This window comes from Melanerpes formicivorus, unplaced genomic scaffold, assembly GCF_026170545.1.
Source record: "Melanerpes formicivorus ecotype bairdi unplaced genomic scaffold, bMelFor1.0.p_v2 SCAF_4, whole genome shotgun sequence".
In the NCBI taxonomy this organism is placed as follows: domain Eukaryota; kingdom Metazoa; phylum Chordata; class Aves; order Piciformes; family Picidae; genus Melanerpes; species Melanerpes formicivorus.
This window is the reverse complement of record NW_027142356.1, coordinates 26776919-26794719: the sequence shown is the minus strand read 5'-3', so window position 1 is coordinate 26794719 and position 17801 is coordinate 26776919. Positions and strand designations below refer to the sequence as shown.

The 17801-nt window shown below is 45.1% G+C and overlaps 1 protein-coding gene across 28 annotated transcripts in view; it reads right to left on the bottom strand.

The window, feature by feature from the left end:
• ADGRL3 (adhesion G protein-coupled receptor L3) overlaps positions 1 to 17801 on the bottom strand; it is a 614635-nt gene that overhangs the window by 22641 nt on the left and 574193 nt on the right. For all 28 annotated transcript variants that reach the window (XM_068137418.1, XM_068137413.1, XM_068137416.1 and 25 more), the window contains 2 exons: positions 13788 to 13913; positions 11062 to 11158 (listed from right to left, as the gene is read on the bottom strand). In XM_068137418.1, the coding sequence (XP_067993519.1) occupies positions 11062 to 11158; positions 13788 to 13913 (223 nt within the window). The remainder of the gene's footprint in view (positions 1 to 11061; positions 11159 to 13787; positions 13914 to 17801) is intronic.

Genomic DNA, 17801 nt, shown 5'->3' with positions numbered 1-17801 from the left:
TAGGAGAAAGAAAACAAAAATCCCACCATATTTACTACTAGTTTAACCACACACAGAGAATGCAGATAGCCATAGTTAGCTGCTTTTTGTGCCTGTCACAGCAGGCATTATTTTAGAGACAGTATGCAACCAAACAGTACTTTTTTTCTTCCCTTTCTAAGACAGAAATTGATGTCCTGAATGCAAGACAACAGTGAGGCAGAAGTAAGTTTGTTCTTTCTTTCTTTCTTGTTGGGTTTGTTTGTTTTAGGGTTTTTTGGTGTTTGAATGTAAGGGAAAAAATTGCACCTTGTTAAAGACAAGTATGATTTACCCACTCACTGAAAGCAAAGGGTGAAACTCATGACAAGCACATGGTGCCAGGCTTTCAACTTCATCATTCAGGAACACAACACACAGAATTTCTTAGAATAGAATCAGAGAACCACAGAGATGTCTGAGTTGAAAAAGCTCTCGAAAATCATAGAGTCCAACCTCAAGCCAACACCACAATGGACATTAAACCGTGTCCCAAAGTGCCATCATGTCCACACATTTCTTGAACACCTCCAGGCACAGCAACTCCACCACCTCCCTGGGCAGCCTGTTCCAATCCCTGACTGCTCTTGCAGCAAAAAATCTTTTCCTAATATCTGACCTCAGCCTCCACTGTCACAATTTCAGGACATTTCCTCTTTTTGTATCACCTGATACTAGGGAGAAAACACTGACCCCCACCACTTGGCTTCACCATCCTTTTGGGGAGCTGCAAAGAGCAATGAGGTCTCACCTCAGCCTCCTCTTCTCCAGGCTGAATAACCACAGTTCCCCCAGCTGCTCCTGATGTGATCTGTTCTCCAGACCCTTCGCCAGCTTTATTGCCCTGGACATGCTCCAGCACCTCAATGTGCTTCTGGTAGTGAGGACTCCAAAACTGAACCAGATATTTGAGGTGCAGACCCACCAGTGTCAAGCACAAGGGGAAAATCACTTCCCCAGTTCCCTCAGCTGCTCATCAGAAAATACATTCAAAGCAGCTTTCTAGGAATCTATGTTCTTGTCATCTTTGTGACTTGCCTCACCAGCAGTGACCAGTGCCCTTTTCCATGCTCCAGGCAGAGTTTTCAAGTATTTAAAGACTTATAGTCTTCCATGTGTTCACTTGCTATTTATTCCAGCAATGAATGCCATCATGAGAAGCCAGATCACACGATTTTGCTGGAGGACAACAGGTATTTCCAGCATTTTTTTTTTCTCCTGGTTCCCTCCCACAGATGCTCTGGCAAGTTTAGATTTATTGAGCTGTGTTCTTATAATAGGCAACAGGATTCAGTTAATAAACTTCAATAAACCTCCCTATTAAATTTCTCTCAAATAGGTTTGTTGTCACTCGCAGCATCTAATCTATTCATTGAGAAGCTATTAATACTGACTGCAGCGAAATGGAGTTTCAGCAAATGAGGTTGTTAAGCTTTGGGCCATCTTCCTCCAAATGAAACATCCTCTGCTTTTGTGCAGAGAGAGAAGGGAAGGAAGGTATTTCTCTGCTCTTTCCCCCCACACACACTTCCTTTCTTCTGCTGAGGAAGGGTCTGGAGAATAAGTTTGATGAGGAGCAGCTGAGGGAACCAGGGTTGTGTAGTCTGGGGAAGAGGAGGCTGAGGGGAGACCTCATTGCTCTCTACAACTCCCTGAAAGGAGGTTGGAGTGATGTGAGGGTTGGTCTCTTCTCCCTACTGTCAGGTGATAGAATGAGGGGAAATGACCTGAAATTGTGCCAGGAGAAGTTTAGTTTGAATATTAGGAAAAGATTCTGTGCTGAGAGAGTGGTCAGGGATTGGAACAGGCTGCCCAGGGAGCTGGTGAAGTCACCATACCTGGAGGTGATCAAGAAACGTGTGGACATGGCAAACTGGGACATGGTTTAATGGTCATGGTGGTGTTGGATTGGTGTTTGGACTCCATGCTCTTAGAGGCTCTTTGTAACCAAAGCAATTCTATGATTTGCAATGATAGCCCTCTGCTGGATTATACCCCCCTGTACCATATGGGAAACACACAGCTAGCCTCCACCAGCTTAGAAATATTTGCCTACTTGTTGATTCCTCTCAGCTGCAGAAACATTGCAAAATTTCTTCTTACCACCTCTACTCCTTCCAAGGGTTTACATCTCGTTAAACCTTGATTATACAAACATTTACTATCCCTAATTGTTCCTGCTTAGGCTTACTTCTCACTATACCTGACCTCTTATACATCTGGAGAAAAGAAGGCCCAGTGGAGACCTTCTGGCTGTCTACAGCTTCCTGGAAGGAGGTTGGGGCCAGGCAGGATTTGGTTTCTTCTCTCTAGTAGTAGGTGATGGGACAAGAAGACATGATATCCAGTTGCACTAGGGGAGGTTTAGTTTGGACATTAGAAGAAACTTCTTGACTGAAAGGGTTCTCAAAGATGGGAACAGGCTGTCCAAAGAGGTGGCTGAATTCCCATCCCTGAAGGTTTTCCAGAGGCAAAGATGTGGTGCTGAGGGACATGGTTTAACACCAGACTTGGTGGAGATAGTTAATGGTTGGACTGGATGATCTCAAAGGTCTTGTCTAACTGAAACAATTCTATGATTCTATAGTTCTTAGATGTGCAGAGATCCCTGCCAATGATGGGAATTTGACCATACTTAAAGGAATCTATTTAAGCAGCTATGCTTTCCTCCTTCACAATCATCATATTAAGATTGCTCTACATCAATATCCTGCTGGATCTAATACTCCCCAAAGGCTGTTCTGATTTCAGAAATTGCCATGCCCTTATTTTTTCTTTTTCTCTTTAAATCTGATCCACCTAATGACTGAACTTCCAATTATATGGCTGTCAATCCTAAAATCAAAGCCAGTTCATAATATCTCCCCAGGGAAGAATGTCACGTCACTCACTGCAATCACTGCAACATATCTCAGCCAAACTCAGGCTCAGGCAGCAAGAGAGGCAAAATAAACCAGAAGACAATCAGCAGTGGGATTCATTTTGCACGTAGGCAGAAACAGGAGTTAAATTCCCTGAGTTTTTTGATCTTTGATGCAGAAAATCATGATTTTCCTGGCACAAAATGTACAGCTGATTAAAAAAATATAATTTTATATATATATATATATATATATATATATATATAAAGAGCTAGCAGAGGCAATCTGCTCATCCCAAAGGATGTTGAACTCCCTTTACAAACAGAAAATACTCCTTTGCTGTACCTGGAATGTCTCTCTCATTCATATGCCATTATTGGGATGGGTTATTTCGAGGCTTTGTACTGTACCCAAGTACAAAGTCCTGCATCTGGGTTGGGGCAATTGGAAGCACATGCCCAGGTGGGTGAGAATGGATAGAAAGCAGTGCTGAGGAGAAGGACTTGGGGGTGCACAGTGATAAGAAACTCAGTATGAACCAGCAATGTGTGCTTGCACCCTGGAAACTAGCCCTGTCCTAGGGTGCATCTCAAGCAGCTTGGGCAGTGGGAGAAAGGAGATTCTGCCCCTCTGCTCCACTCTGCTGAGACCCCACCTGCAGTGTTTGGTACAGCTCTGGAGCCCCCCACATGAAAAGGACATAGAACTTAGATGAAGTCCTGAAGATGAATCAGAAGGCTGGTGAACCTCTGCTATCAAGACAGGCTGAGAGAGTTGGGGCTGTTCAGCCTGGAGAAGAGAAGGCTCCAGGGAGATTTTAGAGCAACATTCCAGTACCTGAAGGGGGCTACAGGAGAACTGGGAAGGGAATTTTGACAAAGGCATGGAGTGACTGGATGAAGGGGAATGGCTTCAAACTGGAAGAAGATGCATTTACATTAGAGATTAAGAGGAAATTCTCCACTGTGTGGGTGGTGAGGCACTGGAACAGGTTGCCCAGAGCAGTTGTAGAGGCTCCAAACCTGGAATTGTTGAGAGCCAGGTTGGATGAGGCCTTAAGCAACCTGGCCTGCTAGGAGGTGTTCCTGACCATGACAGAGGGGTTGGAACTAGGTGATCTTGAAGGTTCCTTACAACCTAAATGGATTTATGACTCCATGAAAACTTCTCCAGATTTAAACAGACACACCTCTTCCTCCACATCTCCTACCATCACAGTGCAGTGATGGTACCACCAAGAGCAACCTGCAGGAAACAAGCACTTTTCTTTAGTGCAAAGATTGTTGTGCTGCTTAGTGCTCAGAAAAATAAAGAAAATTATGTAAAGTATTTTTGTACCCTGGTATATTTCACTGAGGTCCCTCTAAGCATCTGCAGAGCATTCATGAACAAGGCAGGCTGCCACAAGCACCTTGGACATCGTGAGAGACTGAATCTGCCTACCCCAGTATCACAGCAAGAACAAGAATGAAAGAAAGCAAAAGTGATCTGGCACAGCTTCCACACAAGCGTAAAGATTGCAGTGGCCATTTGCATGGTCATAGGGCCACAGCCTGCTGATTTCAAATGGAAAAGTCCCCACAGCATAAAACCATCTCCTTGAAAGACCTGATGTGGAAATCACCTGAACCCACAGAAGACTCTGGGACAGTGCTGCCCAGTGCAGCAAACGAGAAGCAAGCAGAGAAAGTTTCTATTCTCTAATAACTTTAAGCCACAAGAAAAGCCACAGGTGTTACTCAGAACAGGTAAGAAGTCTGATCTGTGACAGATCAGTTGATGGGGCCCTCTGAATGTCCTAGCAAGATGAGCAGAGGGCCTCCTGCCTCTCCCAGAGCTTGGCTGCTTGTTATTTGTTTGCTATGCAGCATGAATTCAGCAGAAATATGACTGTCACGGCAGTCACATCAATCCATCGAGCTGTGAATGAGCATCTCGAGAAAGACTGACACATGACAACAGCAGCACTTCCATGGTCCAAATTTCCACCTGCTCCCCACATTATCTAGGCACTGGCAGCAAAGGCTCAGGGCTGCAAAAGGGCTACAGCACGCAGCAAGCACTCTTTGCGGTTCACCAGGGAAAGGCGCTTGAGATTCCTGGGAGAATCTTGATTTGATTTTTTTTCTACCCCTTTTCTACTGCTGTATTAATAAGTTATGTCCAGGTCATAGAAGTGAATCTCCACAGAATCATTAAGATTGGAAAAGACCTCTAAGATCATCAAGTCCAACTGTCAACCCACCACCACCATGCCCATTTAACCATGTCCCAAAGTGCTGTATCTACAGGTTTTTGGAATACCTCCAGGGATGGTGACTCCACCAGCACCCTGGGCAGCCTGCTCCAATGCCTAACCACTCTTGCAGCAGAGAAATTTTTCTCATACTCCAACCTAAACTTCTCCTGGCAGAGTTTCAGGCCATTTCCCCTCATCACCTGATACTAGGCAGAAGAGACCACGCCCCACCTACTCCAACCCCCTATCAGGGAGATGTAGGGAAAAATAAGCTCTCCTCTGAGCCTCCTTTTCTCCTAAACACCCCCAGTTCCCTCAGCTGCTCCTCACCAGACCTGCTCTCCAGACCCCTCACCAGCTTTGTTGCCCTTGTCTGGACATGCTCTGGCACCTCAATATCTTTCTAGTAGTGAGGGCCCTGATGCTGATTGCGGTATCAAGTTGTGCCCTCACCAGCGCTGCCACCCACCAACCCTGCAGACAGATAAACCAAAGCATCTTCCTCTTGCAACACCAAGGCACATCTACTAGCCTCTGTCTCTGAGCAGAAGAGGAAGATCCAAATCTGAGGGACCCAAACCTCACTGCCTGCAGTGCCCCAAGAGAAATGTGCAGCTCCCCTCTTCTGGAGTGACAGTCTCCTACTAAAGGAAGGATTTCACCTTCTACTGTGTTTTCTAAATAACTGCTCCCTGAAAATGCAGGAGAATGTGGCCACCTGAAGAGGCTTTCAAACATCCCCCACTCTCCCTGCAGCACACACAGTCCTCCCTGCTGAGTTAAGAGCGCAGATACGATTTCAGGCTGGAAATCACAGCTTAATTGTATTTTTTGGGTGGGTGGGAGGAATTTGATGGGAGATTTCATTTAGGAAACAATGAGGTCTCGGCTGGGTTAGAAATCAGGATATTAATGTTCTTCATTTTAATTTTCCCCTCTGACTCAAGATTCCCACTGTTTGAATTTGAGCTCAATTTGTTCTGTTCGTTATGAAGAAATCCACATGAATTTGACATTAAACTGATTATCTCTGAAAACAAGAGCAATAATTTCCCCTTTTTTTCCTGTGCATGCCTCAGATGAAGTCTTTGTGGTTGACATAAAAAACACAGGGGAGAAATAATAAGGCAAAGAGAAATCAAGTCTTTATTATGGAGCCCTGCTTGGAAGCTGAGGTATGCATCGACACACACATTTGGGAAGGAGAAGCAAGGGGCAGGGACAAACAATGTCCTCATTTCTGTTTCCCATTTCATCCCAGTTGCCTGAGCACTGGATTTCCCAGCTGGTCTCCAGTCTGGAGAACAGGTCTGGTGAGGAGCAGCTGAGGGAACTGGGGGTGTCTGGTTTGGGGAAAAGGAGGCTGAGGGGAGACTTCATTGCTCACTTCATTGTTCTCTACCACTCCCCGAAAAGAGGCTGGGGTGAGGTGGAGGTCGGTCTTAGTGTCAGGTGATAGGACAAGGGAAATAGCCTGAAATTGCACCAGGGGATTTTTAGGTTGGAGATTAGGAAAACATTCTGAAATGAGCGGTCAGGTATTGGAACAGGCTGCCCAGGGTGGCATCCCCGTTCTTGGTCCTATCATCTGATACTAGGGAGAAAAGACTAACTGCCACCTCGCTCCAATCTCCTTTCAGGGAGCAGCAGAGAGCAATGAGGTCTCCTCTCAGCCTCTTCTCCAAACTGAACACCCCCAGGTCCCTCAGCTGCTCCTCTCCAGACCCTTCACCAGCTTTGTAGCCCTTCTCTGAATACACTCCAGCATCTCCATGCCCTTTCTCAAGTAGGGAATGCTGGTCACCACACAGCAATAGAAAGAGTTAGAGCCATCTTGCCTGGGAGATTTCAAGCAGCAGAGGACTGTGAGTGCTGTGAATGCAATCAAGGTTTAAAAGGCTTAAAGGAGGAAGCACAGCAGATGGAGGATTCCTCACTGTTCCCATGACAGAAACACGCAAACTCAGTGCTGGCCCAGGACACAGAAGGGGGGCTTGAGCCAGGATCTGGAGGATAGGACAGTTCTGGGGAGAAAGGATTAGTTTTGCCCTGTTTTAGAAAGAGGTCTTCTGTCTGAAGGCTCTGGGGAAAACACCAGCATATAAAGAAGGTTTAATCTGGGATAATAGATACCTTCATGCAAAAAGTTTTGTGAGTAAGAGCCTTGGGTAGAGAAAACTACTAACCATACAACTCCAGGCTCTCACTTGACTCCGCTCAGATTTTGCTGCACAGATGTAAACAAAATGTTAATGAAACAGCTCCTTTAAAGCTTGCTATGCATCAATATATTAAGGAGAGGACAAGAAGTTTACAAACCACATTGCCTCACTGGTTTGTTCAAGCTGCAGCTCTCTCTGGAGGGACTGAAGAAATAACTTATGCTCAATGCAAAGCCCTAAGACCACAAATATTTCTTTGCAGATGGAATGAATAGGATAAAGTGTGAAATATCTAGGGCCCCATGCAGCTGAGATTACTGCTGATGTCAAGGGTATTTTCCTAGCAGAGCTGACCACCTGCTGCTTTGGAGATGCTAGTTCCCAACAAAATATTTTCACTTTCAGTCCAGAAGGCCAACCATGTTCTGGGCTGCATCAAAAGAAGTGTGACCAGCAGGATGAGGGAGATGATTCTGCCACTCTGCTCTGCTCCCCTCTTGTGAGACCCTACCTGGAATACTGCATCCAGTTCTGGTGCCCCCAGCACAAGAAGGACATGGAACCATTTGAGCTGGTCCAGAGGAAGTCACAAAGATGATCAGAGGGCTGGAGCCCCTCTCCTATGGGGACAGCCTGAGAGAGTTGGGGTTGTTCACCCAGGAGAAAAGAAGGTTTCAGGGAGACTTTAGAGCAGCCTTCTTGTATTTCCTTCTGTTGCCTTTGCTGTATCAGGAAGAAAGTCAACTTCTCCACTAACTAAAGTAGGAACCTTTAATGCAGAACAAATTTTGGTTTTCCACTGGGATGGAGCAATGGAGCAGAGAACCACAGAATGATAGGGATTGGAAGGGACCTCCAGAGATCATCGAGTCCAAACTTCCTTCTAGAGCAGGTTCACCTAGAGCAGGTTGCACAGGACAGTGTCCAGATGGGTTTTGAATGACTCTAGAGAAGGAGACTCCACCACCTTTCTGGGCATCCTGGTCCAGTACTCTACTACCCTCAAAGTGAAGAAGTTCCTTCTCATTTTAAAATGGAGCTTCTTATGTTCAAGTTTGTGTCTGTTACCTCTTGTCCTATCACTGGTTGCCACTGAAAAAAGACTGATCCCATTCCCCTGACACCCACTCTTTAGTTATTTTTAAGCATTGATGAGATCCAACCTCAGTCTTCTCCAAACCAAAAAGCCCCAGGCCCCTCAGGCTTTCTTCATAAGATAGATGTTCTAGTCCCCTAATCATCTGCACAGCCCTTTGCTGTACTCTTTCAGGCAGTTCCCTGTCAAGGCAAGCCCAGAACTGAACTCAGTACTCCAGAAGAGGCCTCTTTAGGACAGAGCAGAGGGGGAGGATGGTGAAAGGAAGCAACAGTTCTTGTATGCTTCATGTGACAACCAACCCCCTTGAGAAGACTGGCTGTAGCTCTCCAGTCTTTGATGCAAAGACAGAGAGAGCTGCAAGGGCAATACACGGGGATAAACCAGGCATTTGCAGCGATGACAACTTATAGCTGTTTTTATTGATGTTTTTTCAGTGCAATGGGAAAATATCTGAGCACAACAGCCACCAGAGAAGGTTGAGGGAGAAACTCACATCTCCATTTTTACTACAGTACTTCTCCCTTTGCACAGGTTTAGGCAACACATGTACATAATGCCCAGAGAAGTGAGTTGTATTCTCTTAGTTCCCCAGCACTCAGGAGGTCCATATTACCAACAGTAACAGCCCTTCAAGCCTACCCTCAGACAAAACTCATCCTCAACTTGATGGGGATTCAGGGTGCACAAAGACTGACTAAGAACCAAAGTTATAGAATCATAGAATTGTTTTAGTTGGAAGAGATCTCTGAGATCGAGTCTAACCTTCAACCCAACACCACCATGACCATCAAAACTTTTCCCAGAGTGCCATATCCACACATTTCTTGAACATGCCTCCACCACCTCCCTGGGCAGCCAGTTCCAATGCCTGGCCACCCTTGCAGCAAAGAACTTTTTTCCTCATATCCAATCTAAACCTCCTCTGGCACAATTTCAGGTCATTTCCTATCATCTGATGCTAGGGAGAAGAGGCCAACCACCACCTCACTGCAACCTCCTTTTTAGGGAGCAATGAGGTCTCCCCTCAGCCTCCTCCAGACTAAACAATTCCAGTTCCTACAGCCAGTCTTCTAAGACTTGAGTCTCAACTCAATTTTTCCTTGAGATTTGCTGTCCAGCCACCAAGACTGGAAATACTTCTGATTTTCACTGCTGTGAGGGATGAGCTGGACCCAGTAATCCCAATTCTACCCCTTCTTAATTCCACCATCAGTTTGGCAGATACATAAACCAGAATTCAGCACCTGGTTGCTCAAAGCTGCACCATAAAATAATGCAGATTAGTGGGTGTTGGAAGGGACCTCTGGAGATCATCTTGTCCACCCCCCTGCTAAAGCAAAGTCATCAAGAGCAGGGTGCACAGGAATGTGTCCAGGGGGGGTTGAAAGTCTCCAAAGGAGGAGACTCCACAGCCTCTCTGGGCAGCCTGCTCCAGGGCTCCTGCACCCTCACAGGAAAGAAGCTTTCCCTTGAGTTCAAGTGAAACCTGCTGTGTTCTAGCGTATGTCCGTTGGCCATTCTCCTGTTACTGGGCACTACTGAAAAGAGCCCAGCCCCATCTTCTTGACCTTCAGTCTTGAGCTCTTGCTGAGCATTGATCACATGCCATCTCAGGCTGCTCTTCTCCAGGCTAAACAATCCCAGGTCTCCCAGCCTATCCTTGTCACAGAGAGGCTCCTGTACCCTCCACATCTTTGTGGCCCTCCTTTGGGCTCTCCCCAGTGGTTTCCTGTCTCTCTTGAACTGGGAAGCCCACAACTTCACTAGTTTATGTTTCAAAACCTTTCCATCAGTCCCACCAACACACACAGCACCTTGGAGCCATCTGGGTGCATGTAACCTCCTCTCCCTGCTTGCTGCTCTGAAGAAGGAGGCTGCACACTGGCCACAGACCCTCAACTGTTACTTTTCCAGGCACTGAGAGTGCTGAATTGTACCAGAGAAGAAAGAATCCAGTCTGAGGCTTTTTGTCAGGTGTTTGCTCATTGTCATTTCCCTGCAACTGTCTGGAGGAAAAAGACTTTTCTTTACAAGAGCTGCGCAGATTTCCTCCCATGCCAGGCACCACATTTTGTGTGGCATCCACACCTCTGAAATCCTCTCCTCTGTGTATGTCTATGAAGCTCACATCACCCAGTTCTTCAGACTAGGTTTATGAATGTCAGTACAGACAACTTTGTTCCAAGCATGGTTTACTCTTAGGTTTCTGCTCTGCCATTCATTGTTGCTCCTGCAAATGCGACAGCTACCTCCCCAGGACAATCAGGACTGCTGTGATGCTTACCACAGGCTGCACAGTGCCATCGTGACCCATTTCTACTGCCAACAAGGAGCTCTGACACCTCAGTACTTTCTGGTCCTAGCAGTTTGCTGAGGAAAGGGGGACATTTCTTTTAAGCTTCATTTACCTTTCTTTCTCTTTTAAAAATTATTTTTACTTTTCCTAACTTGCAGAAATAACAATTCTCAGTTGTAAAATGTATAAAGAGAGAAAGAAAAGAAAGGCAACAACCACCACAAAACCTCCTTCAAGTTATCATCAGCACATTTCTTACGTGGGAGAACAGGGTCCAGTGCCAGTCGAGGTGAGGAGGAGGGGAAGGGAAACAAAAGGGGCAACACATTTCAGTTTCCTTAAAGCCATCACAAGAATCAGAGAAATTAAAAAGAGTTCATAATTACCTCTGTTGAGTGAAGCTGAACTGTTTATATCTCCAGTAATAAAGGAAGACTCGGACTGCTTTCGAACTGTGTCATTCCACATCCTACGAATCCGGCTCTGAAGGGGGATTGAACCACAGCAGGCAATGAATTCTTTAGCAGCTGCAAGATAGGTTTCCTTCTGCTTCCTTAAAGGTGGCTACTGGCATGCCTGGCTCAGGATAAGACTTGTCACTGGCTAGCTGTAAGAGTGTGGTTGCTGCCTCGTTTGCCTTGAGTATGCAAGCCCCTGACTGCTGAACTTCATAGCACAAAGATCTAGCTCCCAGAAGAAATGCATCACTGGATTGCATTAATAACTAAAATAACCACCAAACAGTCACAAATGGTATTGGAGAGAAACCCAGAGCCATGTGAGCTCCAGATTTACCAACACAGCACCAGATAACAGAGAAACAGCTTACACACAGAAGCAGGTGTGCTCCACATTCTATCTCAGTGTCTTGTGTTTTGTGAAGTGCAACAGAGGACGTGATCTGTGGTGCCCTTGAATGAAAAGAAGTCTTCTGTAGCTACTATCCAGCTTGGGGAATATCAAGGGGAGAAATAAAAAAGCCCCCTTAAATGAATGACTCAGATTCTCCTGTAGAAAAATCTGAGGTGGATTTGTTACCTATGATAGAGCTTCTGCTGCTGGGGAAACAGTGTCCTGCATATGTTTGCCTTCTGTTTTATTTCTCAGATGGGCTGTGGAGCATATACCTCAGTGGCTTTTATGCTACTGTCTCAATCCACCCCAACTAGACCAAGACCCAAAAATCAGCCAATATGTATCATGCACGTGGTTCAACAACAATTTCTCTGTGAAGATGACTGGGGAACCCAGATGTTTCCCGGGGAAACTCTCCCTCACCTCACCTATCAGATCGTGATGGACATGTCCCATGGATGCATGAAAGTGGTGCTAAGGCAGCTGGGAAGATCAAGAAGTTTGGTTCCTACTCTGACAGGCCATGGTTTTCCTAACTGCTAAAAGCACAGTGCTTCCTGTAATGGAATCTTAGCAGTGAAAGATCTTTCAGGGCTTACTCATGTGGTCACAGCTGCAAAGTGCCTCCTCCACTGCTCATTAACTATGGAGTAATGGCATCTCCTGATCATGCATTAGCCCTCTATAAATGGAAACACAATGTGACATGAGACCCATGCACTTTTACAGCAATTATTTTTCACCTGGACATTTAATCTATTGCATTTCTCTGGTGTGATCCATTGTGGATTAATTATTCTGTTTCCTAAGTGCTTTTCAGAGAAAGGAAAAAAAGAAGATAACTTTGGACTTAGGTCCTTCTGGACTTCTCTATTCAAAAGTTAGGAGTTTTGTGCTTTTGACAGCTCAGACTGATCTCCATTCGCTCTCTCTCATCTGTGTGAGGTTGTCCTGCCTACAGTAGGTCTCAGGCATTTCCATCTTCCAAGGACAAGCTTCTGCAGTCAATAAAATATTCTTGGTGCCTCAAACCTTGCCTGCCATGAGAGGATTGCTGCCAGCAGACACAGCTCACCCTCAGAAGGGCTTCTTGTGGTGAGATCACCAAAGAGAAAGGACCCACTAAAGTCAACTCTTCTTGGAGAGTAGCACATCTACTCAGCAGCTAAGTTATGTACAACCACAGGCTTTCAAATCAGCCACATAATTGTTGCTGGATAGAGTGAGTTTTGGATATTTATTGATTAGTGTGGGATTTTTCTGGTCTGTTGGAGAGAAGTTCCATATTCTGTTGCTATTATTTGCCCTGAGTTGCATCCAGACCTACATCAATGCCAAGTGGAGCTCTTGGGTGACATCTTGGAAACAGCTGAAAATAAATAATAATTTGCTCCAAGACAGAAATTGCAAATTGGGTTTTTCCTGGGAGGCTACAAACTGCTACTTGCTGCATGTCTTTCATAATTTCATAGTGGAACTGTCATGTATAATTACTTCCATCAGTAATAATGAATACATTTGTGTTTGCTTCCCATTGATTACCAACTAAGCCTCTTCATTTGATACGAACTCTTCACCCATCAATCTGCATCTAAACCTACAAGTTAAGCTTCACAATTGCCAAGTGCACCAATGACACAAACCCCTGAATTTTGGGGGGTGATCAAAGCATAACAAATCTCAAAACTGAATAAAATAATCTGACCCAAAGAGATTCTCCTAAGAGGTCCTACAAACTAAAGCAAACTGAGTGAGGCAAGGGGCTGACTAAATGCCAGAAGGAAAGGCCTCTGACTGTGAAGACTCTTAGAGTCTTTATTTTTTTTAAGCCAGAGAAATACTTGGGTATGGCAACATTATTCCTGCACAGTGACAATCTTCACCTCATGATCAAAGGATCTACTGGGATGTAGCATAGTTGCCAAAATGCTCCCAGCTCATGATTCCTATAGAGAATGGGAACAGGACACATCCTGAACCAGGACAGGATGATGACCTTCACTTATCTCTGAAAAGTAAATTTGGACTTTTTATTCTCATTGCAGCTATGTAGAAAGTTCTTGGAGAGGCACTAATTGCCACACATCCCAAGAGAAGTCACTATGTTGAATTCAGGTCTGGGAAGGAGAGGAAATCTCTGCAACTGCACAAGGGAGAGCTCTGAAGCAGCTCCTTTGGTGCCAAGTGGAGCTTGCCACCCGAGCACATCCAGGAAGGACATCAGGGTGGTGGTGCAAAGCATTGGGGTGTGGGTTACCTGTGAGCCTGTGGAATATCTTCCAGGAGTCCGTGACCCCGAGGTTTTTCCTGAGCCAATGGAGCTCTCTGTACTTTTCCCACTGCAGCAATGCGTGCGCAGGCATTTCCCATACTCTTTGCGGACCTAGCCAAGGAAAGAGCAACAGGGGTTAGCTGGCAGCTCCTCCTCCAGCCCACCACCCAACCCCGATGCCTGGAGAAAAGAAGGCTCTGGGGAGACCTTAGAGCAGCATTTCAGTACATGAAAGAGGCTATAAGAAAGCCAGAAGGGGAGGTTTTACAAGGGCTTGGAGTGGTAGGAGCAGAGGGAATGGCTTTGAGCTGGAAGAGGGGAGAGTTTTTAAAATGGAAGATTAGGAACAAATTCTTTATAGTGAGGGTGGTGAGACACTGGAACAGGTTGTCCAGGGATGTTATGGATACCCTCTCCCTGCAGGTGTTCAAGGCCAGGTTGGACAGGGCCTTGAGCTACATGTTCTAGTGCAAGGTGTCCCTGTCCATGGTGAGGGCGTTGGAACTAGAGGATCTTTAAGGTCCCTTCCTACCCAACCATTCTATGAATCTATCCATCTATGAATCTTCCCTCAGTGGGTCATTAAAACAATAGTTATTGCAATAGGTGAGGGAGAAGCCTATTACAGTTTGCAGCTGAATGGTCACAGTAGCTTAGAACCCTGTTTGCAGTGGTGTGAGGGACTTCTTTTATGCAGTAAAGCTTGTGGACACCAATTGATTCCAGCTTCTACTGAGGCACATGAAAGGAGCGTGGGAAAATCTCCAGATACACTATTTATGACTGAAAATTAATATCCTCATAGATTTGATATAAACTACCATATTGGCTCATCAAGGTACTAAAACTTATTGCTCCTGGCAGAGGACATAGAAGAAAAATTTGAGAAGAAACACATAAGAGCTATTGATTTACTTTATTTCTTTTTACATTATTTCTTGCAGTCCAATTGAACCCCTGAATCATTGAATGGTAGAGGTTCAAAGGGATCTCTCATTGAGTTCAACCCCCATGCCAAATTAGGGTCATCTAGGGCAGGTCACACAGGAACACATTCAGACCGGTCTTGAAAATCCCCAGAGAAAGTCTCCACAACCTCTCTGGGCAGCCTGCTCCAGGACACCAGAACCCTCACAAGAAAGAAGTTGTTCCTCATGTTGAGAGAGAACTTCTTGTATTCCACTTTGTATCCATTGCCTCTTGTCCTATCACAGGACACCATTGAGAGGAGCCAGGCCCCTTCTTCTTGACACTCACGCTTATAAAATTCATAAGATCTCCACTCAGTCTTCTCTTTCCCAGGCTAAACAGTTCCAGGTCTCACAGCCTTTCTTGGGGGAACTGCAGAGCCAAAGACCCTAGAGATTATATTCCCAGTGCTATGCAGTGGCTGGAATCTGTCCTTCCACAGCAAACAAATGCAAACCAGTCAGGTTTGAGTGGGCATCACATCAAACTGGGCTAACTCCTTGCCTAGAGTAAAGCCATGACACCTCCTTCACTTCAGGGGAACCAGGGGGACTTGTGCCAGGGCAGGAGCCAAGCTTTAACTGAGCTTCAAGTGTGACTTTTTATACTTCAAAACAAGATGGAACAAGACTGAAAACGAGCAGTCTGTACCATATTGTGGACATGGCACTTTGGGACATTGTTTAATGGCCACAGTGGTGTTAGGTTGATGGTTGGATATTGGAGATTTTTTCCAACCAAAACTATTCTATGATTCTAAAAAACCTGAAGCAGGTCAGGTTGCCTACTAAGAAAACAAACAAACAAACAAAACTAAACCAAAACAACTCAAGAATCCACCCTTCCCCCCAAAACTCTATTCAGGTCAAGCCCAGCAGCTGAGGTTGCTTGGAGCACAATATTAGCTGTGAAATTTTGGCAGCCTATCTCTGAGCATTTCCAAACTCTGCAAAACAACAGTTAAATAGCAAATTACAGCTTTTTTCATTAGGCTCTTCCTCGAGTGTTCCAGACAAACACAATACCACAAGTGCCCAATATGCTCGAGTGCCTAATCAATCCTTTGCTGAGAGAAAATAATTCAATTGCTTTAATTAGCCACCCACTGCTTGCCTCTCTGCAGCTTTTTGCTGATATTTTAGTCCATGATAGATAGGAATAAAAAGGTGGTTGTTGTTGCTTTTTTCCTTCTTCTTGCCTCAGCTCTCAGGTCAAAAAGATGCAACTACCCCAAAACAAGGTACCAGATTTATTCTCCTTCCTTTTCTGCAGCCAGAAATCAGTAGTGATCCCCTATCCATCAGTGATGGTTTAAGGATATTGACTGGCTTGAGACACAAAAAACGTTGAGACAATACCTAAGGATGCTGCAGTGCCATGCTGCGATGGGATGTTTGGGGCTGATCATACGCATGGCCTAATAGAGACAAGAGGTCAGAGCAGTAAGAATGATTCAAGCTCTTCACCAGAGAGGCATCTGCAGTTTTAATTAGTGATGGTGATGTTTCCTACAGTCTTATGATCGTCTTGCCTGGAAAAGGTCTTGCTTAAAGTTCTGGGCACATCATCAGGTAGTTGCATCTAGATAAAGAGTCCAGCACAAAGCCACAAAGATGCTGAAGAGATTGGAACATATCCTTTATGAGGAAAGGCTGAGGGAGCTGGGACTCTTTAGCTTGCCAAAAAGGAGGCTGAGGGCTGACCTCATTCATGTTTACAAATATGTGAAGGGTGAGTGTCAGGAGGACAGATTTAGGATCTTTTCAGTGATGTCCAGTGATAGGACAAGGGGCAATGGATGCAAGCTGGAACAGAAGAGGTTCCATGTGAACACAAGGTGAGTGTGCCAGGGCCCTGAAACATGCTGTCCAGAGAGGTTGTGGAGTCTCCCTTTTATGCAGACATTCAAAACCTGCCTGGATGTATTCCTGTGTGACATGCTGTAGGTGATCCTGTCCTTGCAGGGGGGTTGGACTGGATAGCCTTTCAAGGTTCCTTCCAACCCCTAATGTTCTGTGATTCTGTGACTCTGTGAAAAGCTTTTGAGCTTTTTTTTTCCCCCCCTTCTTTTTAAGCTGCACAGCTTTGAGATGAAATGACAAGGACAAAACTCTAAACCCCAGAACTCTTCCTTTGGTTTTAAGAAGGGCATTTTTACACAGCTCTGTGAGGCACTGCTTACAGAGTTCACTTGGTATGATTAAATTTGGTTTTGTTTTCATATTCATACTGCCTTCCTGAAGAGGCCTACAAGAAATCTGGGGAGAGACTGTTTACAAGAGCTTATAGTGGTAGGAAAAGGGGGAATGGATTTGATCTGCAAGAGAGGAGATTTAGACTGGAGAATGAGAAAAAATTCTTTGCAGTGAGGATGGTGAGGCACTGGAACAGGTTGCCCAGGAAGGCTGTGGATGCCCCCTCCACGGAGATGTTTAAGGCCAGGTTGGATAAAGCCTTGAGCAACCAGGTCTAGTGGAAGATGTTCCTGCCCATGGCAGGAAGGTTGGAACTAGATAGTCTTCAAGGTCCCTTCTAACCCAAACCATTCTATGATTCATAGGTCAGGTCTCCCCTGTATAGCAAAACATGGAGATCAGACCTTATCATGGCCTTGACTTTACCTAATCAATCATTTCACCAAAGGCCACTGAGAAACTGAGACCCAGAGGTAACTCTTCCCTATGTGGCTAAAGAAGCTCTATCCTAGTGAATAAAGAAGTTTTTCTTTGAAAGCAAGATGCACATAAAAACTTTTCAGCTGACATGCACAAGGTTGGAGAACTCGGGGGGGGATAAAATGGTCCTTAAAAGTATTTCTTGCTGAGTGTCAGAGGCTGTAAGTTTGATCTAGATATATACATGGAGAGTTTTATTTTGACTTTTTTTTTTTTTCCCTCCAGAGTTTTCCTAAGTTCCTCCAGTGCTATTTTGCAAATGTTAATTGGGGCATACAGCACACTTCAAGTTCCACCAAGAAGCACTTAACTGTGCTTGGTTTGATGAAGATCTCCAAAAGCTGACATTAGAGCT